General features: G+C 36.5%; 1 protein-coding gene and 1 pseudogene across 50 annotated transcripts in view; one reads left to right on the top strand and one right to left on the bottom strand.

Moving 5' to 3' along the window:
• ANKS1B (ankyrin repeat and sterile alpha motif domain containing 1B) overlaps nucleotides 1-26,147 on the bottom strand; it is a 1,062,966-nt gene that overhangs the window by 893,937 nt on the left and 142,882 nt on the right. For 40 of the 50 annotated variants that reach the window (XR_014804254.1, XR_014804264.1, XR_014804263.1 and 37 more), the window contains one exon: nucleotides 6,480-6,560. Coding sequence is in view for 26 of the 50 variants with exons in the window: in XM_084957460.1 (XP_084813586.1) it covers nucleotides 6,480-6,560 (81 nt within the window). In the remaining 24 variants the exon portion in view is untranslated. Of the gene's footprint in view, nucleotides 1-6,479; nucleotides 6,561-8,043; nucleotides 8,196-26,147 lie in introns of all 50 variants that reach the window. The other 10 variants (XR_014804256.1, XR_014804257.1, XR_014804261.1 and 7 more) reach the window with 1 other exon arrangement.
• Nucleotides 12,264-17,028, top strand: LOC110260816 (glyceraldehyde-3-phosphate dehydrogenase-like; annotated as a pseudogene).

Genomic DNA, 26,147 nt, shown 5'->3' with positions numbered 1-26,147 from the left:
TTGCAGGTTCAATCCCTGGCCTTGCTCAGTGGGTTAAGGATCTGGCGCTGCAATGAGCTGTGGTCTAGGTCGCAGATGCGGCTCAGATCCTGCATTGCTGTGGCTGTAGTGTAGGCCGGCGGCTACAGCTCCGTTTGGACCCCTAGCCTGGGAACCTCCATATGCCGTGGAAGCGGCCCAAGAAAAGGCAAGAAGACAAAAAAAAAAAAAAAAAAGAATAACAAAAGCAGCTAAGAACCAAAAGACCTGGTTTCAAGTCCCAACTCCCTACTAGCACTTACTAACTTTTACCTTGGCAATTGAAATAACCTGTCTTCCAAATGTACATTGTGGTATATGGAATGACTGGCCAACAGGGACCTGCAGTATAGGACAGGGAACTCAACCCAACATTCTATGATAATCTATATGGAAAAAGAATCTAAAAACGAATAAATGTATACACACACACACACATATATAAAACTTTTTAAAAAATAACCTGTCTCTGGAGTTCCCGTCATGGTGCAGTGGTTAACGAATCTGACTAGGAACCATGAGGTTTCAGGTTCGATTCCTGGCCTTGCTCAGTGGGTTAAGGATCCGGCATTGCCGTGAGCTGTGGTATAGGTCGCAGACGCCTCTTGGATCTGGTGTTGCTGTGGCTGTGGTGTAGGCCAATGGCTACAGCTCCCATTAGACACCTAGCCTGGGAACCTCCATATGCCGTGGGAAGCTGCCCTAGAAAAGGTAAAAAGACCAAAAGAAACAAACAAAAACCTGTCTCTTTCAGATATTATTAAAATAGAATTTAGAGATTACATACTGCTACCAGTTTCAAAGGGTTGTGATGTGAATCAAATGAAAAATGAATATAACTGTAAAACTGTATACAATCAAAAACTATTTTTGGAGTTCCCATTGTGGCTCCATAGAAACGAATCTGAATAGCATCCATGAGGCTGCAGGTTTGATTCCTGGCCTTGCTCAGTGGGTTAAGGATCTGGCACTGCCGTGAGCTGTGGTGTAGGTTGCAGATGCAGCTCAGATCTGCCATTGCTGTGGTTGTGGCATAGGCGGGCACCTACAGCTCCGATTCAATCCCTAGCCTGGGAACTTCCACATGCCACCGGTGTGGCCCTAAAAAGACAAAAACAAAAACAAAAAAAACCTATTCTCAAAGCTGTTTGCTTCAGTGTGGAACAATCTTAGTGAAGGGAGGAAGGAATATTCCAAACAAAACACCAAAATAAATTTAGCTGATGAAATCATTTCCCAGGAACAAAACAAAACATCAAATAAATTTAATAATAATCCCATTTAAATCATTGCAAGATTTTGTAATGAGGCTAATATATGCTAAATTCAGGTAAAAATAGGAATTCTAAAAGTATTGACTTTTGCTAACTTATTTTGTTTTCTGATAACATAAATAATACTTTGATTAATATGAAGGTCTTTTAAGGAGTTCAGTATATGTTCTGAGCAGAATTAAATCATTGGGAAGATTAATTCTGCAAATTTATTTACCTCAACAGCAAGTTTCCCTATAATTAACCAAAGACATGTATTTTGCTCCAAGTTGCAAATATGTCTGACATGGTCAAAAGACTTTAGGATGATATGCTCCATTTTCTAATTGGAGTTCCTTTATATACTGAATTCATGCTCAAAGATTTCTGCATAGAGTAAATAAAGGCAATTTTAACTAGTTAATATCCTTATCCAGGAAAGAAGCAATCTCTGCATAGAGTAAATAAAGGCAATTTTAACTAGTTAATATACTTATCCAGGAAAGAAGCAATCAACCAAAGATTATTTGTAGGTTATTCAAAGAGCAACTTCATGGATTAGATTACACAAATTTTTAGAGCAAATACCCTTTTTTCATTAGAAAGGCTATTCTGAGCAAATCAAAATTACGCAGGTAGCTTACCATCTGGACTCTAGATCCAATTTGAGATACAAGTTTGGTTAAAGATAATGGAGTCTAGGAGTCAAGCATTAAATATTTAAAGAATGAGAAGTAATAATAGAAAATACTATAACCCCACACATATCAAATAACACACATCTCAAAGATACAATAACAATTTAGCATTGACATTTTCCAAAATGGTATCCAAAAATTACAATGTACCCAACATAGCTTATGAAATGAAACTTATCAAGAAAAAAGCAAAGGTGCAATGTGCTAAGAAGAGAAGGAGAACCAAAATGAAATAAGAATATACAGGTTTAGTGAAACCTTATAGAGAATGATAAGATTATTATTTGAAAAGATGGGTGGAAAGGAATGAAGAAGGAAAAGGAAAGAGGGGAGTTCCCATCATGGCACAGCAGAAACAATCTGACTAGGAACCATGAGGTTGTGGGTTTGATCCCTGGCCTCACTCAGTGGGTTAAGGATCTGGCATTGTTTTGAGCTGTGGTGTAGGTCGCAGACTCAGCTCAGATCTGGCATTGCTGTGGCTGCTCCAAATGGACTGCTAGCCTGGGAACCTCCATATGCCACAGGTGTGGCCCTCAAAAGACAAAAAAAAAAAAAAGGACAGAGGAAGAGAGGGAAAGAGGAAAAGAGGAAAGCCACGAAGAAGTAAAGGAAAGAGGGAGAAAGGGAAGGAGAGAGGAAAGAAAAGGAGGGAGGGAGGGAGGAAGGAAAGCTGGCTAATTGCTATTCAGAAGAGAATTAAGGGAATCAAATTGGCAGTAGAAATGTGTGAGCGAGCCAATGAATCCTCTGTATTTTAAAAAATAAAAAAAAAGAAAAGGAGAAAAAGATCTCTATCTTATCTATTGAAATAATTTATTTATAATTGCTGTTCATGAATTTTGTTCTACTGGCCATATTTTTCCTATCATCTGAAGGTAATAATTTCCTAATCTATAATTACAAACGACGAGGGAAATCACCAAGAGTACATTTTCTATTGTATCCTGATTTGGCTAAATGTAAATGAATTGTTCATTAGGAAATATGAAATATTTCAAGTACAAAATGCTGCTCCATTTGTGGATGAACTAGCAGTGATAAATAAGAGCTCCCAATATAATGTACAAAATAAAGAGGATACAGGCTTAATTTGCAGTATGAAGGCCATAAACTACATATCGCAGGGAAGGGAAAAGCATATGCCCAAAGCAAAGAATAAACTACAGGACCCTATAACCTTTCTTCCAGTTCTATAATTCTATGAACTTCAGCCGAGAAATCATGTTTATGAACACAGTCTAGACCTGATGAATAACAACAGTGGCAGTAACAAAGATAGAAATTATATGTTTCTGTGCTGACTGCTAAAGCTTTCTTGGGAAGAATACAATGCAATCAATTGTTCATTACCTATGCAAAGTGAGAATAACAAAGACAAAGAAAAATCATTCTCCTCTGGCTCTAAGGTATATTCTATGACACTTTTTTCTCCTTCAAATATCTTTTCTTAAGCCAATATTTAAATCAGCATTCCATGCAAACACACTACTTGATGATAATGGGAGGCAGCCGAGAAATACATAATGTAACAGAGAAAAACCAACATGAATTTAGGAACCGCAGCTCTTCAGTTACCTGATGTGCATTCATACCAGAAAGGAGGAAGCTATGAATAAAATAGTCCCTTTGATCATTAAAAAAAAAAAGAATTTAGGAATCTTATGTGCATATAGCCACAAAGGGGAGGTAATATAAATTACTGGTAAAAGTATATGCTAACTACAACACTTAAGACTCTAGATACAGCCACATCTTATAATATGTAAGTGGCCACTTAACCAGGAATGATCTTATTTCTCCATCTATAAAATAAAAGAAGTGAACAAGGTATGGTAGAATAAATGATCTCTAATTTTAAAAGTCTTTGATATCTTAAATAACTTAAAATCAAGAAATCTCAAACTCTAGATGAAAAAACTAAATTTCAGAATTACAACATCATAGTACATAACTGAGCCACAAATAATAACAAAACAATATATCATAAAATGTTATACTTAGAAGTAATAATGAAAATATCCAGCCAGTGTATTCAGTACATAGAATGAGGCCTAAGGAGGTTAGTTAAATGAGTTAAGGGAGGGAGAGATGGGATTAGAATTTTCCTGCTTTTTTCCTTCTTAGAATGACACCAAGTAAAATCTTTCTAGAAAGTGTTAAAAAGAAAACATAAATGAGACCTTGAGACTTTTTTTAAAAAGCAGATAAATAACTCTCAGAGAACATCTGTAATTAGAGATCTTAAAAAACATATAGTCAAATCCCCATCTCTTATGATAATATTGAGCCACACACCAAAAAAGATATGTCTATTTGGGAACAATATTATTTTGAGAAGTACTTATAACACCAAGCCGATATAAAACAAGAAAAGTTGTATAGCTCAATTGGTCAAGCCCAAGATCTTCTGTCCATTAGATTTGTGTGTGTGTGTGTGTGTGTGTATCTTTTAGGGCCACACCCGCGGAAGTTCCCAGGCTAGGGGTCAAATATGAGCTGTAGCTGCCTGCCTACACCACAGCCACAGCAACTCAGGATCCGAGCCATGACTGTGACCTACAACACAGCTCATGGCAACATGGGATCCTTAACCCACCGAGCAAGGCTAGCGATCGAATCTGCATCCTCATGGATACTAGTTGGGTTTGTTACCACTGAGCCACGATGGGAACTCCTGTCCACTAGATTTGATAGTATGTCTTAACCAGAACTAAGAAACAGTATCACCCTGAATCCACAACCAAGATGACCAAGTAAGCCATTAGTATTGTATACCCTGGGCTGATTTAATTAACTTGGCTCCTGATGACTCAGGAACAAAGAAGAATAAATGCTAATTCATTAAAATATTCCCATTGTATGGAGTTCCCAACATGTCTCAGTGGTTAATGAATCCAACTAGGAAGCACGAGGTTGCGGATTCGATCCCTGGCCTTACTCAGTGGGTTAAGGATCCAGCGTTGCTGTGAGCTGTGGTGTAGGTCGAAGTCGTGGCTCAGATCCCGTATTGCTGTGGCTGCAGTATAGGCCAGCCGCTAGAGCTCCAATTAGACTCTTAGTCTGGGAACCTCCATGTGCCATGGGTGCAGCCGTAGAAAAGACAAAAAAAAAAAAAAAAAAAAAAAAAAAAAAAGATGCCCATTGTAGGGATCTGAACACATTTTCCACTCTATAGAAGGACAGCAATATAGCTAAGAGACTTGGCAAAATTAAATTTCTAAGTTAGATTAAGTTGATATAATAAGGACTGGATGAAAATAAACGTAATTTGGGAATTATAATACTAAGAATCTAAGTGATGAAACTAACATATTTTACATAATTCAGATGATAACGTTCAATCTGTGGAACAAGTTTTAGGTTTAAAATGTCATAATGATAAGTAATGATAAAAATGATTTTTCTTGCATGAGAGTTTTAAGGCTACAAAACGTGATCAAAACGTGATCAAATATAACTAAGTTCCTTGTGTCTCAATTCACAGAATGAAAAAAAGTGTTAGGTGTGAAAGTAAAGGGAAACAAGCATTTTTAAGGTAGTAATTACCACATCTAAAAAACTGAAGTGACATGAAATTATCCAGATCTGAAAAAACTAACTCGAATCATTAAAGCAAAAGAAAAAACAGAAGGGGAGACGCACGAAGAGGGTCATTTTTTTTTTAATTGTCTATACATTTTTTTTTCATTTTTTAAGGTTTTATTGAAGCATAGTTGTGTTACAATGATGTGATAATTTCTGCTATTCAACAAAGTGATTCTGTTATACATGTACACACATCTATTCTTTTTCCATACAGATTATCGCAGGAGATTGGGTAGAGTTCCCTGTGCTACTAGGGTCAGCTTTTTTTCTCATGAAGGAGGACAGAACATTTGAATCATTGAGAAGACTCCTCACACTTTGACTCTGTCACTGAACTATTAGGTTACCTAGCTAAGGCACTGTTAATAACACAGCGGTTATGCTTACACATTCTTTTACTCTCCATACTGCACACTATCACACTATTTGAAATATAATTCATAGGTTAAAGCAATTTAGAACCCAAAGGACCATCCATGAATGACAAACAGATAAAAAAAAAAAAACTTTAGCTTAGTTTTAAGGATTGTGAAGGGATTCATGTAAATGCTCATGGCTCAAAACAGCAAGCCTCTACTAAGATTTCACTCCTAGTGAATGATCCCATATTTGGTGAAGACACCCAAAAAGTAGGGAGGTATCATTAAGTGGTTTATCCCCTTTCCTCATCAAAGGTACATACGACTACATGGTCCTGCCACGTCTTCCATTTTCCCTGTATGATATTTGACTTGGTTCACACTCTGCACATAATCATCCTCAGCAGTATTCCTACCACCTTCAGCTTGTCAAGTGTTGAACATCTGGTGACTCCAAATTCGTCTAAGCCCAGGGGACTCATGGCAACAGGAGACAGACATAAATAACTTCATTACATGTAACCAAATACACAAAGAGTCCAGTCCAAATAAGTGGCACTTACTTATGTCCATTTAAGGCTGCATGGTGTAAAGCAGTGTAACCCGAACTGTCTGTGCAGTTCACATTGGGGCCTCGCCAGATGCTGCAAATAAAGCACAAGTGCAGAGTTAATAGTTAAGCAAAATCATGGTTTGAAAAGCCAAAAGAAGCCTGACAGCCTCACAGTCAGCAGTGTGTAGCATATGAAAATTTTATTTTATTTTATTTTAGTCTTTTTCAGGGCCATGCCTGCGGCATATGGAGGTTCCCAGGCTAGGGAGCAAATAGGGGCTGCAGCTGCTGGCCTATGCCACAGCCATAGCAACACCAGATCCAAGCCATGTCTGTGACCTACACCACAGCTCATGGCAATAACCTGGCTCCATTACTTGCTGGGGGCCAGGGATCAAACCTGGGTCCTCTCGGATACTAGGCAGATTCGTTTCTGCTGGGCCATGACAGGAACTCCAAAAACTTTAGTCACAGAGAAAACAACTGCCACCTTTCATGCCTCCCCTCAGAAAAATAACTTCATTTATTTGATGCAGAGAAATTATTAGCATATGCAGGCCCACTACTATGCATTAAATCTGGATCCCAAAATTCCCTATCACTTTTTGCCATCACTTAAATATTGGATATAATTACTATTCAACTATTATATTATTTACCAAAGAATAAAGTTTATGATACCTATCACCTGCCTTTTAACAAACTCATTCTGAATTGGCACTGGTTTATATAAGTTATAAGATATTTTTGCATATGGAAAGAATATAAATATGTCATGCTGTTCCATTGCTCCCAAAAGAATATAGTACATATTTCATTCTTGAAAACATAATTAAAGATTTGGACTATCACAAACCATAAAATATTCTAATAGTTTCGAAGTTATTATTTTATTATACAACATATTCTAAAGATAGCATGTAATTATATGAGTCCATTTTATCCTTGATCACTACAATTATAGAAACTATGTATAGCTTTTGAGAAAATAAGTCATTGAAAGACACCTTTCCAAAAGTGGACCAAAAAATGACTTTATCTGATATTATAAAAACTGACATTTAATTACAAACTAATTCATATAGTTACAAAATATTTGTTGTATACCAATTGTATACCACATATTGAGCCAGACACTGAGGGTACAAAATCATAATTTGAGATCCTTCTTTATAAGAACAGAGTCTAATGAAGAAGATAGATATACAAACTAACAATTACAGAGTAATAAGATAATTAAAGTACCAGAGAGCACAAGGCATCTCCAAGAAGAGAATCCAAATGAGAGATCACAACTGACTTAAACTAAGTTGAGACAATGAAAATGAGTAGAATGTACTTATTTGATAGGTATTAAAAGGACAAATCAATAAGATGCTGGCATCAAGTGAAGAAAGGAGAAAGTAGTAGCACAGAATGACTCAAATTTAAAGCCTACATGACCAAAAGGAAAATGACAACATTAATGAAGATGTGAAGAGAAGCAAATCTGCTTGGGGAAGACAGTGCAGATGGAAAGCAAATGAGGACTTCAGGTTTGGAGACACTGAATTTTAAGTATCTGACATACTTACACAGAAGTAAGGCTCTCCAGAAGACTATGAAAATATCTAGTTAGAAGCATGGCTCTGAAGTTAGACTACCTGAGTTCAATAACCTGGCTCCATTACTTGCTGGGGGTAGCCCTGGATGAGGTATTTAACCTCTCTGAACTTCAATTCCTCATCTGCAAAATAGAGATGATAATAATAGCACTACCTTATAGAGTTGTGAGAATCAAATGAATCAACACCTATACAGCACTTAGGTCAGTAGCAGAACACAGTACTAGCACCTATGATACTTGTTAGAACACAGTTCAGCAAATTGTTAGAACAAATTATTATTAAACAGAAGGTAAACCCAGGGAGTACCTGATAGCAAACTCGGTAAGAGGGAGGCCATTAGATGCAAACACCTCAGTGGAAAATTTGTATATGGGGCAAGGTGAAACCTTATCTCAAAGGCTGAGATTAGTAAAAATCTATCACTCTTCAGTTAAAAAAACAAAAAATCAAACCTGAGTTGGATAGCTAGTTCCAAGTACAATGCAACTCACAAACCTCCCAGCCCTCACTGAGACTGTCAGAGAATATACAGGAAAGTATATCACAAAAAAAAAAAAGAAAGATAAAGAAGAGAAATATGGGACAGACAAAAGAAACATGGATAATTAACAATACCGAAGGGTCCAGGAAAGGGAAAAGGTTATATGAAGGACACTGAGAACTGTCCATGAATAAATAAAACCAAGAGACAGCATTATACAATTTGAAACAGGAAATTGTTCCAAAGAGAAGGAAAGTCAGATAAGAATTAAACAATTTATTTGGTAATAAAGAAGGTCTTAAAGAAATTAATGTCCAAATATAATTAGTCAATCATAAGGTTTTAACCTCATTTTGATCTTAACTTTATTTCACTCCAGTGGTTTGTTTTATTTAATGGCAGCATGCCTCCTGAGAATAAAAAAAGTGACAGTTAAAACTGGAAAGTTATAAAATGTACACATGTTTTACAATTTCATTAAGATTGTTATGCTTTTAAATTAAAAAAAAAATAGGAGTTCCCACTGTGGCACAGTGGGTTAAGGACACATTGCAGGTTTGATCCCTGGCCCTGAGCAGTGGTTTAAAGACATGGTTCACAGCCGCAGCTCATATTTGACCCCTGGAACTTCCATATGCTATAGGTATGGCCAAAAAAGAAAAAAAATTTGATCCTTGAAGCATTTTCAATCTCTTATTATATTCTTAAAATTTCTGTACTTTTGTTCTTCTGGCTACTTCATCCACCATGTCCTATTAATTTCCACCCTTATGCCTTTAATCATGTCCTTCTACTAACCTATAATAGATTCTCCAACCAATCATATCTTATCATTCCTCCAAAGACCAGATCAAGATTCACCAACACCAATAATTCCTCCTTCTCTAAATGCTCGATACAACTGCTATCTTTTTTTTTTTTGGCCACTCCCACTGCATGTGGAAGTTCCCGGGCCAGGGATCAAATCCATGCCACAGCAGCAACCCAAGCCACTGCAGTGACAATGCCAGGTCCTTAACTTGCTGAGCTACAAGAGAACCACAATAGCTATTTAATAAATGTGTGTTAAACTATATAAATTTAAAAATTAAAGGATAATTTGTAATGAGTAAATAAGCCATAAGTAAAACAAATGTTGAAACAAATGCAATGTACTTATTTAAAATAATCCATGTAATTATAAAAAAATAATCTAAAAGAGGGAAAAGAAAAAAAAGCAGAAAAGAAGAACAAAGAATAGTTGAGACAAATACAAAACCAACTGTTAGATGGTAACTTTAAACATAATCATATCAGTAATTAAATCAATTATCAATGCTCTAACCACTCCAGTTTAATAAAGGAAAAATCTCCATACTGGATTAAAGAAAGTAAGACCAACTTTACACTCACTATAAGAAATTCACTTTAAAAAGATACAAAAAGATCAAAATGACAGAAAAATCATACTAACATTAATCAAAAGAAAGCTGAATAACTATATTAACATTGAACAAACCAGATTCCAGAGCAAAGAATGTTGCAAGTGGTAAAGGAAAGTCATTTCAGAATGATAAAGAGGTCAATTTATCAAAGAACATAATAATCCTAAATGTTCTTTGCATCTAATAAAGAACTGCAAAATATATGAAGCAAAAACTGATATAACCGCAAAGAGAAATAAACCTATCCACTTATACTTAAGAGATTTCAACATCCTTCTCTCAATAATTGATAGAGTATATAAACAGAAAATCATACAAGACTTGAAAAACACCACCAACCAACTTGACCTAACATTTATAGAACATTTACCCAAAAATAGCAGAATACATATTGTTTTCCAGTGAACACAGGACATTTACCAAGATATACCATAGTGAGGATCATAAAACAAATCTCAATAAATCTACAAGATTCAAATCACACAAAATATGTTCTCTGACTCCAACAAAATTAAATTAAAAACCATTCACAGAAAGGTATCTGTAATATTCACAACTATTAGAAACTAAATAATACATAAATCAAATGAGATATTGAAAAAGTTTTTAAAAGTACAACTGAAAGAGAAAGAAAACACAAAATATCAGAACTTTGGGGATGCAACTAAAGTCGTACCTAAAGGAAAATTTTTAGTATTAAAATGACACTAATAGATCAGAGAAAGGTCTCAAATTAATGACCTCAGTTTCCTCTTTAAGAAAAAGAAGAGCATATTAACCCCAAAATAAGAAGAAAGAAATAATAAAGACCAGAGCAGAAAGCAATGAGAGTATACAGGGTAACAATAGAGAAAATCAATTAAGTCAAAAAGTGTTTAATTGCATTATGAGCAAAGAGATATCACTACAGAATATCAATATATAAACATATGAACGGTAGAAGAAAATTATTAATAACTTTATGCAAATAAATTAGAAAACCTAGATGAAATGGGCAAGTTTCTTGAAAAACACAAATTACCAAAACTCATTTTTTAAAAAATGGATAACCTGAACAGCCCTACCTCTATTAAAGAAGTTGAATTTGAACTTGTAGTTACAAACATTCCCCACAAAAACAAACAAACAAACAAACAAACAAAAAAAAACCTCCAGGTCCAGATGGCTTCAACAGGGAATTCTGCTAGATATTTAAGGAAAAAGTAATATCAGTTCTACAAAAAAACATTCCAAAATATTGAAGAGACACAAATACTGCCTAACATTCTATAAGACCAGTATTCTATTTTGTTTTTTGCTTTTTAGAGTTGCACCCACCGCATATGGAAGTTTCCAAACTAGGGGTCAAATGCAGCTGCCAGCCTATGCCACAGCCGCAGTAAAACCATACCCAAGCTGCATCTGCAACCTACACCACAGCTCACAGCAATGCCAGATCCCCGAACCACTGAGTGAGGCCAGGGATCAAACCTGCATCCTCATGGATACTAGTGGGATTCGTTTCCCTGCACCACAATAGGAACTCCAAGATCAGTATTCTAAGAGACCAAAAACATAACAGAAAAGAACTACAGATCAATATGCCATGCCTAAATATAGATGCAAAAATTCTCAGTAAAATTCTAGCAGTTGAATCCAACAATACAGAAAAAGGATATTTTCATCATGATGAAATGGAGTTTACTCCAGGAGTGCAAATTTGTTTTAACATCATAAACTACTGGGTTTTTTGGTTTGTTTGTTGTCTTTTTAGGCATATGGAGGTTTCCAGGGTAGGGGTCGAATCAGAGCTCCAGCTGCCAGCTCACACCACAGCTCACGGCCACATGGGATCCTTAACCCACTGAGCAAGGCCAGGGATCAAACCTGTATCCTCAATGGATACTAGTCAGGTTCATTAACCACTGAGCCACAACAGGAACTCCCATAAATTACTATAGTAATAGACTAAAAAAAAATCATGATTATTTCAACAGATATGGAAATGGTATTTGTCAAACTCCAACATCAGTTCCTAACCAAAAAAAAAAAAAAAAAAAAAAAAAAAACCTGTTAGTAAACTGGGAATAGAAGAAAACTTCATCAACCTAAAAAGATATCTACAAAAACTTACAGCTAACACCATCTTGATGAAAGATGGAATATATTCTACTTAAGATCAAGAGCAGAGCAAATACATCTGTTTTCCACTTCTATTCAACATGTTTCTGGGGGCTCTCTGCTTTTGTTCATTCAACAGACAGCTGCATCTTCCTGTCCAGTGCCAGCTGCTTCCCTGAGATATGATAATGAAAACTGGAGCAAATGGATTTGTCTATATCAGATGCCTGGTCACCAGAGCTACTTTTAACTCTGGCAAAGTGAAAAATGTGGGACTAATTTCCAAAATATACAGAGCTCATAAGCTTAATACAAAACAAACAAATAAACAAACAATGCAATCAAAAAAAAAAAAAAAAAAAAAGGACAGAAGACCTAAATAGACATTTCTCCAAAGAGGACATACAGACGGTCAATAAACACATGAAAAGATGCTCAATATCGCTAATTATTAGAGAAATGTAAATCAAACTACAATGAAGTATCACTTCACATTGGTCAGAATGGCCATCATCAAAAAGTCTAGAAATAATAAATGCTGGAGAGGGTATGGAGAAAAAGGAACCCTCCTACATTGTTGGTAGGAATGTAAATTGCTACAGCCACTATGGAAAACAGTATGGAGGTTCCTTAAAAAACTAAAAATAGAGTTACCATATGATCCTGCAATCCCACTTCTGGGCATATGTCTGGAGAAAACTATAATTCAAAATTATATACATACCCCAATGTTCATTATAGCACTATTTACAATAGCCAATACATGGAAGCTACCTAAATGTCCACTGACAGATGAATGGATACAAAAGGGGTGTGTGTGTGTGCGTGTGTTTGTGTGTGTGTGTATAATGGGATAGTATTATTCAGCCATAAAAAGAATTAATTATAAATAATGCCATTTGCAGCAACACAGACACAACTAGAGATCACAATACTAAGTGAAGTTAGTCAGACAGAAAAGGCAAATATTAAATGATATTGTTTATATGTAGAATTTTAAAAAGTGATACAAATTAACATATTTGCAAAACAGAAATAGACTCAGAGATACAGAAAACAAACTATAATTAGCAAAGGGGAAAGGAAGGGGATGGATAAATTAGGAGTTTGCGATTAACATATACATACTACTATATATAAAATAGATAACCAACCAACAAGGACCTACTGTACAACACAGAGAATTATACTCAATACCTTGTAATAACCTATACTGAAAAAGAATCTGAAAAAACAATGTAATATTCTATATGTAATGTAATACAAATATGTAAAACAATCACTTTGCTATATACCTGAATCTTACACAACACTATAAATCAAATACACTTAAATTTGTTAAAAATTATATATATATCATACAAATAGAATAACCTTATTTTTAAAATAAATTTTAATTCAAAAGTTTGTATATTTATATAAATACACACATATACATGTATATTACATTTCAATAAGAAATACATACATTCACATTATTCAAAAAACAAAACAGCACATAAAGGTTTACAGAGGAAAGTCTCATCCCTAAGCTCATGTCCTCCTCCCAAGCAACCACCTAAAAAACTTTTTGCACTTTTCCAGAATTTTCTCATGCAAATGCATATATTCTTTCTCTTCCTTTTTTACATAAAAGATTGTATTCTATTGTCACCCTTCTTCACCTTTCTTTTTTTTTATTTTTTTTTTTTTTTGCTTTTTTTTTTTTTTCCCCACTGTATAGCAAGGGGGTCAGGTTATCCTTACATGTATACATTACAATTACATTTTTTCCCCACCCTTTGTTCTGCTGCAACATGAGTATCTAGACAAAGTTCTCAATGCTATTCAGCAGGATCTCCTTGTAAATCTATTCTAAGTTGTGTCTGATAAGCCCAAGCTCCCGATCCCTCCCACTCCCTCCCCCTCCCATCAGGCAGCCACAAGTCTCTTCTCCAAGTCCATGATTTTCTTTTCTGAGGAGATGTTCATTTGTGCTGGATATTAGATTCCAGTTATAAGTGATATCATATGGTATTTGTCTTTGTCTTTCTGGCTCATTTCACTCAGGATGAGATTCTCTAGTTCCATCCATGTTGCTGCAAATGGCATTATGTCATCCTTTTTTTATGGCTGAGTAGTATTCCATTGGGTATATATACCACATCTTCCGAATCCAATCCTCTGTCGATGGACATTTGGGTTGTTTCCATGTCCTGGCTATTGTGAATAGTGCTGCAATGAATATGCGGGTGCATGTGTCTCTTTTAAGTAGAGTTTTGTCCGGATAGATGCCCAAGAGTGGGATTGCGAGGTCATATGGAAGTTCTATGTATAGATTTTGAAGGTATCTCCAAACTGTTCTCCATAGTGGTTGTACCAGTTTACATTCCCACCAACAGTGCAGGAGGGTTCCCTTTTCTCCACAGCCCCTCCAGCACTTGTTATTTGTGGACTTATTAATGATGGCCATTCTGACTGGTGTGAGGTGGTATCTCATGGTCGTTTTGATTTGCATTTCTCTTATAATCAATGATGTTGAGCATTTTCTCATGTGTTTGCTGGCCATCTGTATATCTTCTTTGGAGAAATGTCTATTCAGGTCTTTTGCCCATTTTTCCATTGATTGATTGGCTTTTTTGCTGTTGGGTTGTATAAGTTGCTTGTATATTCTAGAGATTAAGCCCTTGTCGGTTGCATCATTTGAAACTATTTTCTCCCATTCTGAAAGTTGTCTTTTTGCTTTCTTTTGGGTTTCCTTTGCTGTGCAAAAGCTTTTCAGTTTGATGAGGTCCCATGGGTTTATTTTTGCTCTAGTTTCTATTGCTTTGGGAGACTGACCTGAGAAAATATTCATGATGTTGATGTCAGAGAGTGTTTTGCCTATGTTTTCTTCTAGGAGTTTGATGGTGGCCTGTCATATATTTAAGTCTTTCAGCCATTTTGAGTTTATTTTTGTGCATGGTGTGAGGGTGTGTTCTCGTTTCATTGCTTTGCATGCAGCTGTCCAGGTTTCCCAGCAATGCTTGCTGAATAGACTTTCTTTTTCCCATTTTATGTTCTTGCCTCCCTTGTCAAAGATAATTGACCATAGGTGTCCTTTCTTCTTTTTTTAAACTGAAGGACAATATTACATAAGCTAAAGGTGTACAATATGGTGATTCACAAATTTTAAAGGTTATATTCCATTTATAGTTATTATAAAATATTGTCTATATTCCCTATGCTATACAATATATCTTTGTGACTTAAATTACTAATTTTTTACAGAATGTCAGGCTCATTAAGTAACCTCCCAGGTGGAATGGTGTATTTTCATGGAAGACAACACCCTAATCCTAATCCCAAGATCCTGGCATGGTTAATTAAAAAGGGAGGAATTGGGAGTTTCCACTGTTACTCGGGGGGTTAAGAATCCCACATAGTACCTGTGAGGACATGGTTCCATCCCTGGCCTCATTCAGTGGGTTAAGGATACAGTATTGTGGCAAGCTGTGGTGTAGGTTGCAGATGTGGCTCAGATCCAGCATTGCTATGGCTGTGGCGTAGGCCCTCAGCTGCAACTCCAATTTGATCCCTAGCCTGGGAACTTCCATTTGCTGCAGATACAGCTCTAAAAAGAAAAAAAGAGGTGGTGGGGGGGATTGCTAGAGAAAGACCAAGAAAGATAGAGAGAGGAAGAAGAAGGAAAAATAAGTGAAAAATGAAGAAGGAAGATAATACGATAACGATTTTTCTAGCATTAGATTGATGATGACTTTATAAATTGCTCAAATTTCCTGCTTGTACAGCAATCAATTGCAAGCCACATGCATAAATGTGAGTGTTAGACTCTGTTCAAGTTAGTAGTTAATATGTTGAAAACTTGGAGTAAAATGTAAGTTGGTACATTCAGTTGCTCTACTTTTTTGTAGACATATCCACTGAAAATTATTTTGCACTACAAGTATGCCCCTACCATGCCCATACTGTAAAATTTCCCAAGTATTCTTGAAATCACTTCTGTTTCTGGAACTATTTTCTTTATAACTTTCACTAAATATTGCTTTCTTTCAAAAAAAGTGGAAAATATTTCCATCAATGACACTTCATAGACCTCAGCTACATGGTTTACATGTTCCAATAGGTTTCTACCTAAGGCAAGTTTGATGCCACAGGCAAGGTTGAGGATGGGAAGCCTGTCATCAAGCCCATCTCCAACTTCCAGAAATGAGATCCTGCCAACATCTAATGGGGCGATACTGCTGCTGGATACATGGTGGAGTCCACTCATGTCTTCAATACTTGAAGTAGCGTAGGCTCCACTTGATGGGTGCAGCCAAAAGCATCATCATCTCTGCCCCTTCTGCTATTGCCCCTATGTTTGTGGTAGGCATAAACCATAAGAAGTATATTAATTCCCTCAAGATTGTCAGCAATGCATCATCAACTGCTTAGCCTCCCCTGCCCCCGGCCAAGGCAACCATGACAACCTGGCATCACAGGCTGACTCATGACCACAGTTGATGACCACTGCCATCCAGAAGAATGACCATCAATGGCACCTCTGGGAAACTAGATAGTGACAGCGACGGAGTTGCCCAAAACATCATATGTGCATCTACTGGCACTGCTAAGACTGTTGGCAAGGTCATCCCTGAGCTCACTGGCACAGCCTTCTGTGACCCTACTACCATTATGGTGGTCATAGATCTGACCTGCCATCTGGAGAAAGCTTTCAAATATAATGACATCAAAAAGGTAGTGAAGCAAGCATTAGCGAGCCCACTAGAAGACATCCTGGTCTACACCGAAAATCTTGTTCTCCACTACAACTTTAACAATGACATCTACTCTCTCACCTTTGATACTGGGGCCTGCACTGCCCTCAGTAACCACTTTCTCAAGCTCACTTCCTGGTAGGACAACGAATGTGGCTACAGTAACAGGGCAGTGGACTGACTGGTCGACACGGCTTCCAAGGAGTAAAAGCCCTCTAGACCACCAGCCACAGTGTGAACATGGGAGGAATAGAGATGCCTTCAGCTGCTGGGGAGTCCTTGCCCCAACCTGACCCACCAGCACACTGATAATTTCCTATTCTCAATACAGTTTCAACTCAAGACCACTTGAAGAATGAGTAAGGCTCAGAGAGCCCTACCTTGTCATGTACCATCAGTTAACTATAATGCAACCAGTGCAAAAAAAAAAAAAATGTACTGGGGATTCTAGCTAACATAGTGGCTAGAAATGCAGGGACAAGAAAAAGAAATATAACATGTGAAGATTTTAAGGAAAGAAGAAAATCTATATTTGAAGAGAACAAACAGGTATGCAAAAAAATTCTATGAAATTTACCAAAAAAGCTACTAAATTTAAAATTGTGTTTAATTAGCAGACACTGTGTAAAAAATATAGGGAACTCTCTGAACTTTCTTCACAATATATCTGTAAATCTAAAATTATTTCAACATAAAATGTTTTAAAATAAGAAAAGCTTCCTCCAAAAAAACACAACCAAAAAAGAGAGTTTAGAAAGTTTGTAGAAAACAACTCATAAATAAAATTCAGCTGTATTTCTGCATGCTAGCAAAGAACAATCAGAAATCAAAATTTGGGGAGTTCCCGTCGTGGCGCAGTGGTTAACGAATCCGACTAGGAACCGTGAGGTTGTGGGTTCGGTCCCTGCCCTTGCTCAGTGGGTTAACGATCCGGCGTTGCCGTGAGCTGTGGTGTAGGTTGCAGACGCGGCTCGGATCCCGCGTTGCTGTGGCTCTGGCGTAGGCTGGTGGCTACAGCTCCGATTCGACCCCTAGCCTGGGAACCTCCATATGCCGCGGGAGCGGCCCAAGAAATAGCAACAACAACAACAACAAAAGACAAAAAAAGACAAAAAAAAAGACAAAAAAAAAAAAGAAATCAAAATTTTTTAATATCATTTATAGTAGCAGGAAAAATATTAAATACTTAAAAATAAATCTGACAAAATTGTGCAAAATTGTACACTGAAAACTACAAAATACTGCTTTGAGAAATTAAAGAGGACCTACACAAATGGTGAGATAATTTCTAGTTCATGGATCATAAACGTTACAATGTTAATTTTCCACAAATTTAGACTTAATGCAATACAATCAAAATCCCAGCAAGTTTTTTGTAGAAATTCACTAATTCTAAAATTCCCATGGAAATACAAAGGATCTAGGAATAGCCAAGCAATTTTGAAAAAGAAGTACAAAGTTGGATACTTATACTATATGATTTCAAGACTATGACAAATCTATGATAAACAAGACAGGTAGTATGATATTAAAGATAGATCATTTGAAAAGAACAGAGAAATAGAAAATTCACTGAAAGCAACATATAGATACAACTGATTTTTGACAAAGATGCAATAGCAGTTCATTAAAGAAAGAACAGTTTTACCAAAAAACTGTGCTGAGACAAACAGATATCCTTAGGCTATACTAAATACAAAACAAAAAGGGATGACCTCACAACACTGTATACAAAAATTCACTTAAAAATAAACCACAGAAGAATTCCAGTCCTGGCTCAGCGGTTAACTAACCAGACTAGTATCCATGAGGACATGGGTTCGATCCCTGACCTTGCTCAGTGGGTTAAGGATTTGGTGTTGCAGTGAGCTGTGGTGTAGGTCGCAGACATGGCTTTGCTATGGCTGTGGCATAGGCCAGCGGCTGTAGCTCCAATTTGACCCTTGGCCTGGGAACCTCCATATGCTACAGATGCGGCCCTAAAAAGACCAAAATAAATAAATAAAATAAAATAAACCACAGATCTAAAACCAAAGCCTAAAACCATAAAACTTCTAAAAGAGAATGTATGGGAAAATTTTTGTGATCTTGAGTTACTCAAAGATTTGTTTAGATATGATACCAAAAGCGTATTTTTCAAAAAGAAAATTTGACAAATTGGACTTCAGCAAAATTAAGAGCTCATGCTCTTCAAAGACACTGTTAGAATGAAAAGCAAATAGACTGGGATAAAAAAAGTTGCAAATCACATTTTCTGATATATTCTTTGGGAATAGATGAAACCCTCAAAATGCAGTAATAAGAAAATCAATGAGTTTTTTTAAAAAGTGGGCAAAAGATTTGAATAGATACTTCAACAAAGAAGATACACAGATGGCAAGTAAGAACACGAAAAGGTGCTCAACATCATCCGCCTTTAGAGAAACGCAAAAAAAAATCATGAGATACGACTCCTATCATAATGGTGCTGATTAAAAAGACTTCACCTACCAATGCTGACAGGGATGTAAATCAACTACAGCTCTTACACACTGAAGACAGACACATGAAATGAAACAACCACTCTGGAAAGGTATTTTGCAGTTCCTTAAAAAGTTAAATGGGAGTTCCCATGTGGCTCAACAGGTCAAGTATCCATCATGGTCACTTGCAGTAGCTCTGGTCTGCTGTAGCATGTAGCATGGGTGGAGCCCTGGCTCAGGAACTTCTGCATGGCCCCAAGTATGGCCAAAAATAAGGGAAAAAAAAGTTACACATACAACTACCATACAATCCAGACATTCCACTCTAGATATTTATTCAAGAGAAATAACAGCACATTGATAACAGAGACTTACATATATTTATATATAATCTTTATATATTTATAATACTTACTTATAACATATTTATAAATATATTATATTTTTATATTTAATAATATAACTATACATTATCTAATATTAATATAAAATAATATTTATACTTATGTTTATGATATATAATTTATGCTTATATATAATTTATATAAAATATTTATATATTTTAATAAATAATATATAAATATATATTCTTAACAGCTTTATTTATAATAGCCTGAAACTGAAATAACTCATGTCCATTAATTGATAAACTGATACACAGATTGTGATAGATCCATACAACGAAATGCTACTCAGCAATAAAAAGGAATGAAATATTCAGGAGTTCCCATTGTGGCTCAGTGGTTAATGAATCCGACTAGGAACCATGAGGTTGTGGGTTCGATCCCTGGCCTTGCTCAGTGGGTTAAGGATCTGGCGTTGCCGTGAGCTGTGGTGTAGGTTGCAGACACAGCTCGGATCCCGAGTTGCTGTGGCTCTGGCGTAGGCTGGCAGCTACAGCTCCGATTCGACCCCTAGCCTGGGAACCTCCATATGCCGAGGGAACGGCCCTAGAAAAGGCAAAAAGACAAAAAAAAAAAAAAAAAAGGAATGAAATATTCAAACATCTAACATTAGTTGAAAATCTAAATCAGTCAGGTTCTCAGATAATTCCTTTTTTGTTTGTTTTTTTTTTTTTTTGGTTTTTTTTTTTGTTTTTTGTTTTTTTTTTGTCTTTTTGCTATTTCTTTGGGCCGCTCCCTCGGCATATGGAGGTTCCCAGGCTAGGGGTCTAATCAGAGCTGTAGTCTCCGGCCTACGCCAGAGCCACAGCAACGTGGGATCCGAGCCGCGTCTGCAACCTACACCACAGCTCACAGCAACGCCGGATCCTTAACCCACTGAGCAAGGGCAGGGACCGAACCCGCAACCTCATGGTTCCTAGTCAGATTCGTTAACCACTGCGCCACTACGGGAACTCCTCTCAGATCATTTCTGACTCTTGGAACAGCAGAATGGGAGATTTATTCCCTGAATCAAATAAAACACATTGTCTCTGGACTAGAGGCCACAGGCCCAGTTGAGGGCAGGAGTATTAAATGGTATGAGGTAAGGAATTGAACTTTCTTCCCCCACTCAATAATTAAAACATTTTTTCAGGACTTTTCAGTGATTCATTTTTCCTCTTCCTACTACTTTCAAGTGTCAACTTTATCTTAAACTAAATTCTTCTACAGGCCAACTCACTTTATTAGACTCCAATTTACTATGCTTCACAGATACTGTTTTTGGTGTTTGTTCTTTTAATTGAAGGTCTGTGGCAACTCTGTTGAACAAATATTCATTGTTTTCCAATAGCTTTTGATCGCTTCATGTCTCTGCATCACATTTTGGTAATTCTTACAATATTTCAAATTTTTTCATTATTACTATATTTGTTATGGTGGTCTATGAACAGTGATATTTGATGTTACTATTGTAACTGGTTTAGAGCGCCATGAAACATGCCCACATATGACAGTGAACTTAATAACCCTACAATGACCTCTAAGTGTTCAAGTGAAAGGAAGAGTCACACATCTCTCACTTTAAATCAAAAGCTAGAAAAAAATTAAGCCAGTGAGGAAAACATGTCAGAAGCTGACTAGAATTTAAAAAAAAAAAAAAAAAAAGCTAAGATAGGTTGAAAGCTAGCCCTCCCGTGCCAAACAGTTAGCCAACTTGGGAATGCAGAGGCAAAGTTCTTGAAGGAAATTAGATAAAAGTGTCACTCCAGTGAATACACAAATGATAAGAAGGTGCAACAGTCTTATTGCTGATCTGAAGAGTTTTAGTGGTCTAGACAGAAGATCAAACCAGCTACAACATTCCCTTAAGCCAAAGTCTAATCCAGAACAAGGCCCTAACTCTCGCCAACTCTATGAAGGTTCAGAAAGAGGTGAGACAGCTTCAGAAGAAAAGTCTGAAGCCAGCAGAGGTTGGTTCATGAGGATTACGGAAAGAAGCTATCTCTATAACACAAAAGCAAGATAAAATAGCAAGTGCTAGTATAGAAGCTACAGCAAGCTATCCAGAAGATCTAACTAAAATAATTAATGAAGGTGACTACACTAAACACCAGATTTTCAATATAGACAAAACAGTCTTACATTAGAAAATGACGCCATCTAGGACTTTCAGAGCTAGAAAGAGAAGTCAACGTCTGGTTTCAAAGCTTCAAAGGACAGGCTGACTCTGTTGTTAGGAGCTAATGGAACTGGTGACTTTAAATTGAAACCAATGCTCATGAAACGTTGCCAAAACCCCTGGGCCCTTCAGAATTATGCTAAATCTACTCTGCCTATGTTCTATAAGTGGAACAAGAGAGCCTGGATGACAGCACATCTGTCATGGTTTACTAAATATTTTAAGCCCACTGTAGCAACCTACTGCTCAGAAAAAAAGATTCCTTTCCAAATATTACTGCTCAATGACAAGTCACCTCATCACCAAGAGCTCTGATGGAGAGGTACAAGGAGAATAATGTTGTTTTCACATTTGCTAACAATAACATCCACTCTGCAGCCCACAGATCAAGGAGTAGTTTCAACTTTCAAGTCTTATTATTTAAGAGGTGTATTTTGTAAGGTTATAGCTTCCACAGATAATGACTCCTCTGATGGATCTGGACAGCCAATTAAAAACCTTCAGGACAAAATGGGATTAATCTCCAAAATATACAAACATCTCATGTACCTTTATATCAATAAAACAAAAAACCCAATTAAAAAATGGGCAGAGGATCTAAATAGACGAGAGTTCCAAAGACAACAGATGGCAAAAAAGCACATGAAAATATGCTCAATATCACTAATCATTAAAGAAATGTAAGTCAATACTACAATGAAGTAACACCTCACACCACTTAGAAGGGCCATTATCAAAAAGTCCACAAACAATAAATGCTGGACAGGGTGTAGAGAAGAGGGAACCCTCCTACACTGTTGGCAGGAATGCAAATTGGTGCAACCATTATGGAAAACAGTATGGAGGTTCCTTAAAAAACTAAAAATAAAACTACCAGCAATCCCACGCCTGAGCATCTATCTGGAGAAAACCGTAATTTAAAAAGATATGTGCACCCCTATGTTCATTGCAGCCCTATTCACAATAGCCAAGACATGGAAACAACTTAAATGTACATCAACAGGGGAATGGATTAAGATGTGGTACATATATACAATGGAATATTATTCAGCCATAAAAAAGAATGAAACAATGCCATTTGCAGCAACATGAATGGACGTAGAGATTATCATACTGACTGAAGTAAGTCAGACAAAGACAAATATATATCACTTAAATGTTGACTCTAATTTTTTTAATACAAAATAATTTATTCATAAAATAGAAACAAACTCGCATATTTCAAAACCAACCTTATGGTTACCATAGGTGAAAACTTTGAGGGGAGGGAAGAATTGAGAGGGTAGAAATAACATACACACACTACTGTATAAAACAGATGATTACAGGGAGTTCCCAGTGTTGCTCAGTGGTAATAAACTCGACTAATATCCATGAGGATGTGGGCTTGACCCCTTACTCAGTGGGTTAAGGATCCAGCGTTGCCATGAGCTTTGACGTAGGTTGCAGACGTGACTCGGATCCCACATTGCTGTGGCTGTGGCTTAGGCTGGCAGCTACAGGTCCAATTTGACTCCTAGCCTGGGAACCTCCATATGCCGCAGGTGTGGCCGTAAAAATACAAAAAAAAAAAAAAGGAGATACATATATACATATATATATACATGATTACAAGAAGCTACTGTATAGAACAGGAAAATCTACAAAATAGTTTGAAATAACCAATATGGGGGAAAAAAAGAACGGCTATATTTATATGTATAACTGATTCACCTTGCTATACACCTGAAACTAATACAACATTGTAAATCAACTATACTTCAATAAAATAAAATTTAAAAAAAAAACCTTCAGAAAAGGATTCGCCCTTCTGAATGCCATTAAGAACATCTGTGATTCAAGGAAGGAGGTCAAAATATCAACACTAACAGGAATTTGGAAGAAGTTGATTCCAACTCTCACAGTTTCTTTGAGGGGCTCAAGACTTCAGTGGGGGAAGTAATTGCGGGTGTGGTGGAAAGCGCAAGAGAACTAGAATTAGAAGTGGAGCCTAAAGATGTGACGGAGTTACTGAAATCTCATGACAGACCTTGAACAGATGAGGAGTCTTCTTATGGAATGAAAAAGAAAGTGGTTTCTTGAGCTAGAATCTACTCCTGGTGAAGGTGCTGGAAAGAATGTTGAAATGACAGCAAAAAAATTTATAATATCACATAAACTTAGTTGATAAAGCAGCAACAGGGTTTCAGAAGATCGATCCCTATCTTGAAAGAAGTTCTACTGTGGTTGAAATGCTATGAAACAACACCCCCTGCTACAAAGAAGATGTTCATGGAAGAAAAAGTTAATTGATGGGACAAACTTCACTGTTGTGTTATTTTAAGAAATTGCCATAGCCACCCCAACCTTCAGCAACCACCATCCAAATCAGTTGGGAGCCATCCACATAAAGGCAAGACCTTCCACCAGCAAAAAGATTATAACTTACTAAAGGCTCAGATGTATTTTTACATTAAAAATAATGTATTTTTAAATTAAGGTATATACATTGTTTTTTCAACATAATGGTAACATACACTTAGACTACAAGATAATGTAAACATCACTTCTCTATGCACTGGGAAACAAAATTGCATGTGACTCCCTTTGTTGTGATATTCCTTTACTGTAGTTGTCTGGAACTGAAGCCACAATATCTTGAAGGTATACTGCTGGTCTGTTTCTAGGAGTTCTCTTGTATTCACCACTTTTTCTATTCTAGCATTAGAATCACATTTTTTAAAAAGTATTGTTTATATTGGTGGTGCACTATTGCTTCATTTCACAATTTTTTCTGCAAATTCCTCGAAATGTCTATAAAATAAAAGTATTAATATGAAGCCTACAGGCACAAAAATATCTACTGTATAATTTAATTATAAAAAGGAGAAATTTCATGAATGCTCATTAATAAGGGAAAAATTAATTAGGATTTATCTACATCATGGAATATTATACAACTATTAAAACAAATAAGTTTGATCTATATGCTCTCACTTTGAAAACACATTAAATGAAGATACAGATACAGATCCAAGCCGTATTTGCAACCTACACCACAGCTCACGGCAACGCTGGATCCTTAACCCACTGAGCAAGGCCAGGGATCAAACCCACATCCCCATGGTTCCTAGTCGGATTTGTTAGCCACTGAGCCATGACGGGAAATCCAAGTCACTGTTTAAATTTTGCTATATCTGCTTTCAAATTTTTCCTATGCACACACATGCATAAATGTGAGCCCACAATAGAAATACATAGAAGTATCACATATAAGGAAAATTAAAAAATAAAATAAAATAAAATATGAGGGGAGCAAAGAAAAGATAGATTTGTCTCAGATTGTGAAGAGTCTTATGAAATGCCAAGAAACTTAGCCTTTATTCTGTAAGCAACTTGGACCCAGATGGTTATCAGAAAGATACTAAGCATGTTTCTGGATTGGGTCAGTGTTGTAGAATGAGAGCTCCTGTGACAGTTGGATGGTGAAGAGTGAACAAACTGGTTGCATGGAGTCAGGTTAGCCGTTTTGACAACCAAGGGAAGAAACAAAGAAATGTGAATTAGTGGAGATACAGAGGTAGAGAAGAGGGAGGAATTCAAGTAGATACGTCTAAAATAAAACCAATGGGAGATGGTATCCGTATGGATAAGATAAGAGCAAAAGAATGACTGAGGTTTCCAGGAGTGAAATGGACCTTGAGATACCTCCATTAGAGAGATGTAAGGGCAGTGGTGTCTTTGGGGGAAAGTCGTTTCCCTTAAAATTGACTAGAACACTATGTTGCTCAGGAATACCTCCGGCAAAGGATGGAAAAGAAATGAGCAAACAGTGTATAATAACTCAAATTATTTTCAAGTTTCCTGCATTTCATTAGACCTTATAAATACGTATTAGGGGAAGATACTGATATTTACAACTAAAATAAGATTCAAGGTCTATAGGTTTCATTTACCTATATCATTTGAGTTTCCCATGATCAAAAAATGAATTAATTATAATAAGAACAGGGGGAAAAATCTCCAATGCTTGACTCCTTTCCTAAACAGAATGAATGTGAATACATCTTTTTTTAAACAAAGAAGTTCAGAATAGAAACTTAGCATACATATAAATATATTCGACTGCCTTAGGCACATATCCACATATCCACAGAACATCCACACACATTCGAAAGATTATAAATAAGCCAGACCAAGACCTTCCAACTAAAAACTTAAAAAAAAAAAAAAAAAGAGCTAGAAGTTCCTGTTGTGGGTTAAGAACCTGAATAGTATCCATGAGCATGTGGGTTCGATCCCTGGCCTTGCTCAGTGGGTT

Source organism: Sus scrofa, chromosome 5 (assembly GCF_054392235.1).
Source record: "Sus scrofa isolate SSC_HxYL_T2T_F1_AM1 chromosome 5, Sscrofa_HxYL_maternal_Yorkshire_Landrace_v2.0, whole genome shotgun sequence".
Taxonomy (NCBI): Eukaryota; Metazoa; Chordata; class Mammalia; order Artiodactyla; family Suidae; genus Sus; species Sus scrofa.
The sequence above is the reverse complement of the archived record's forward strand: the minus strand, read 5'-3'. Positions and strand labels throughout refer to the sequence as shown.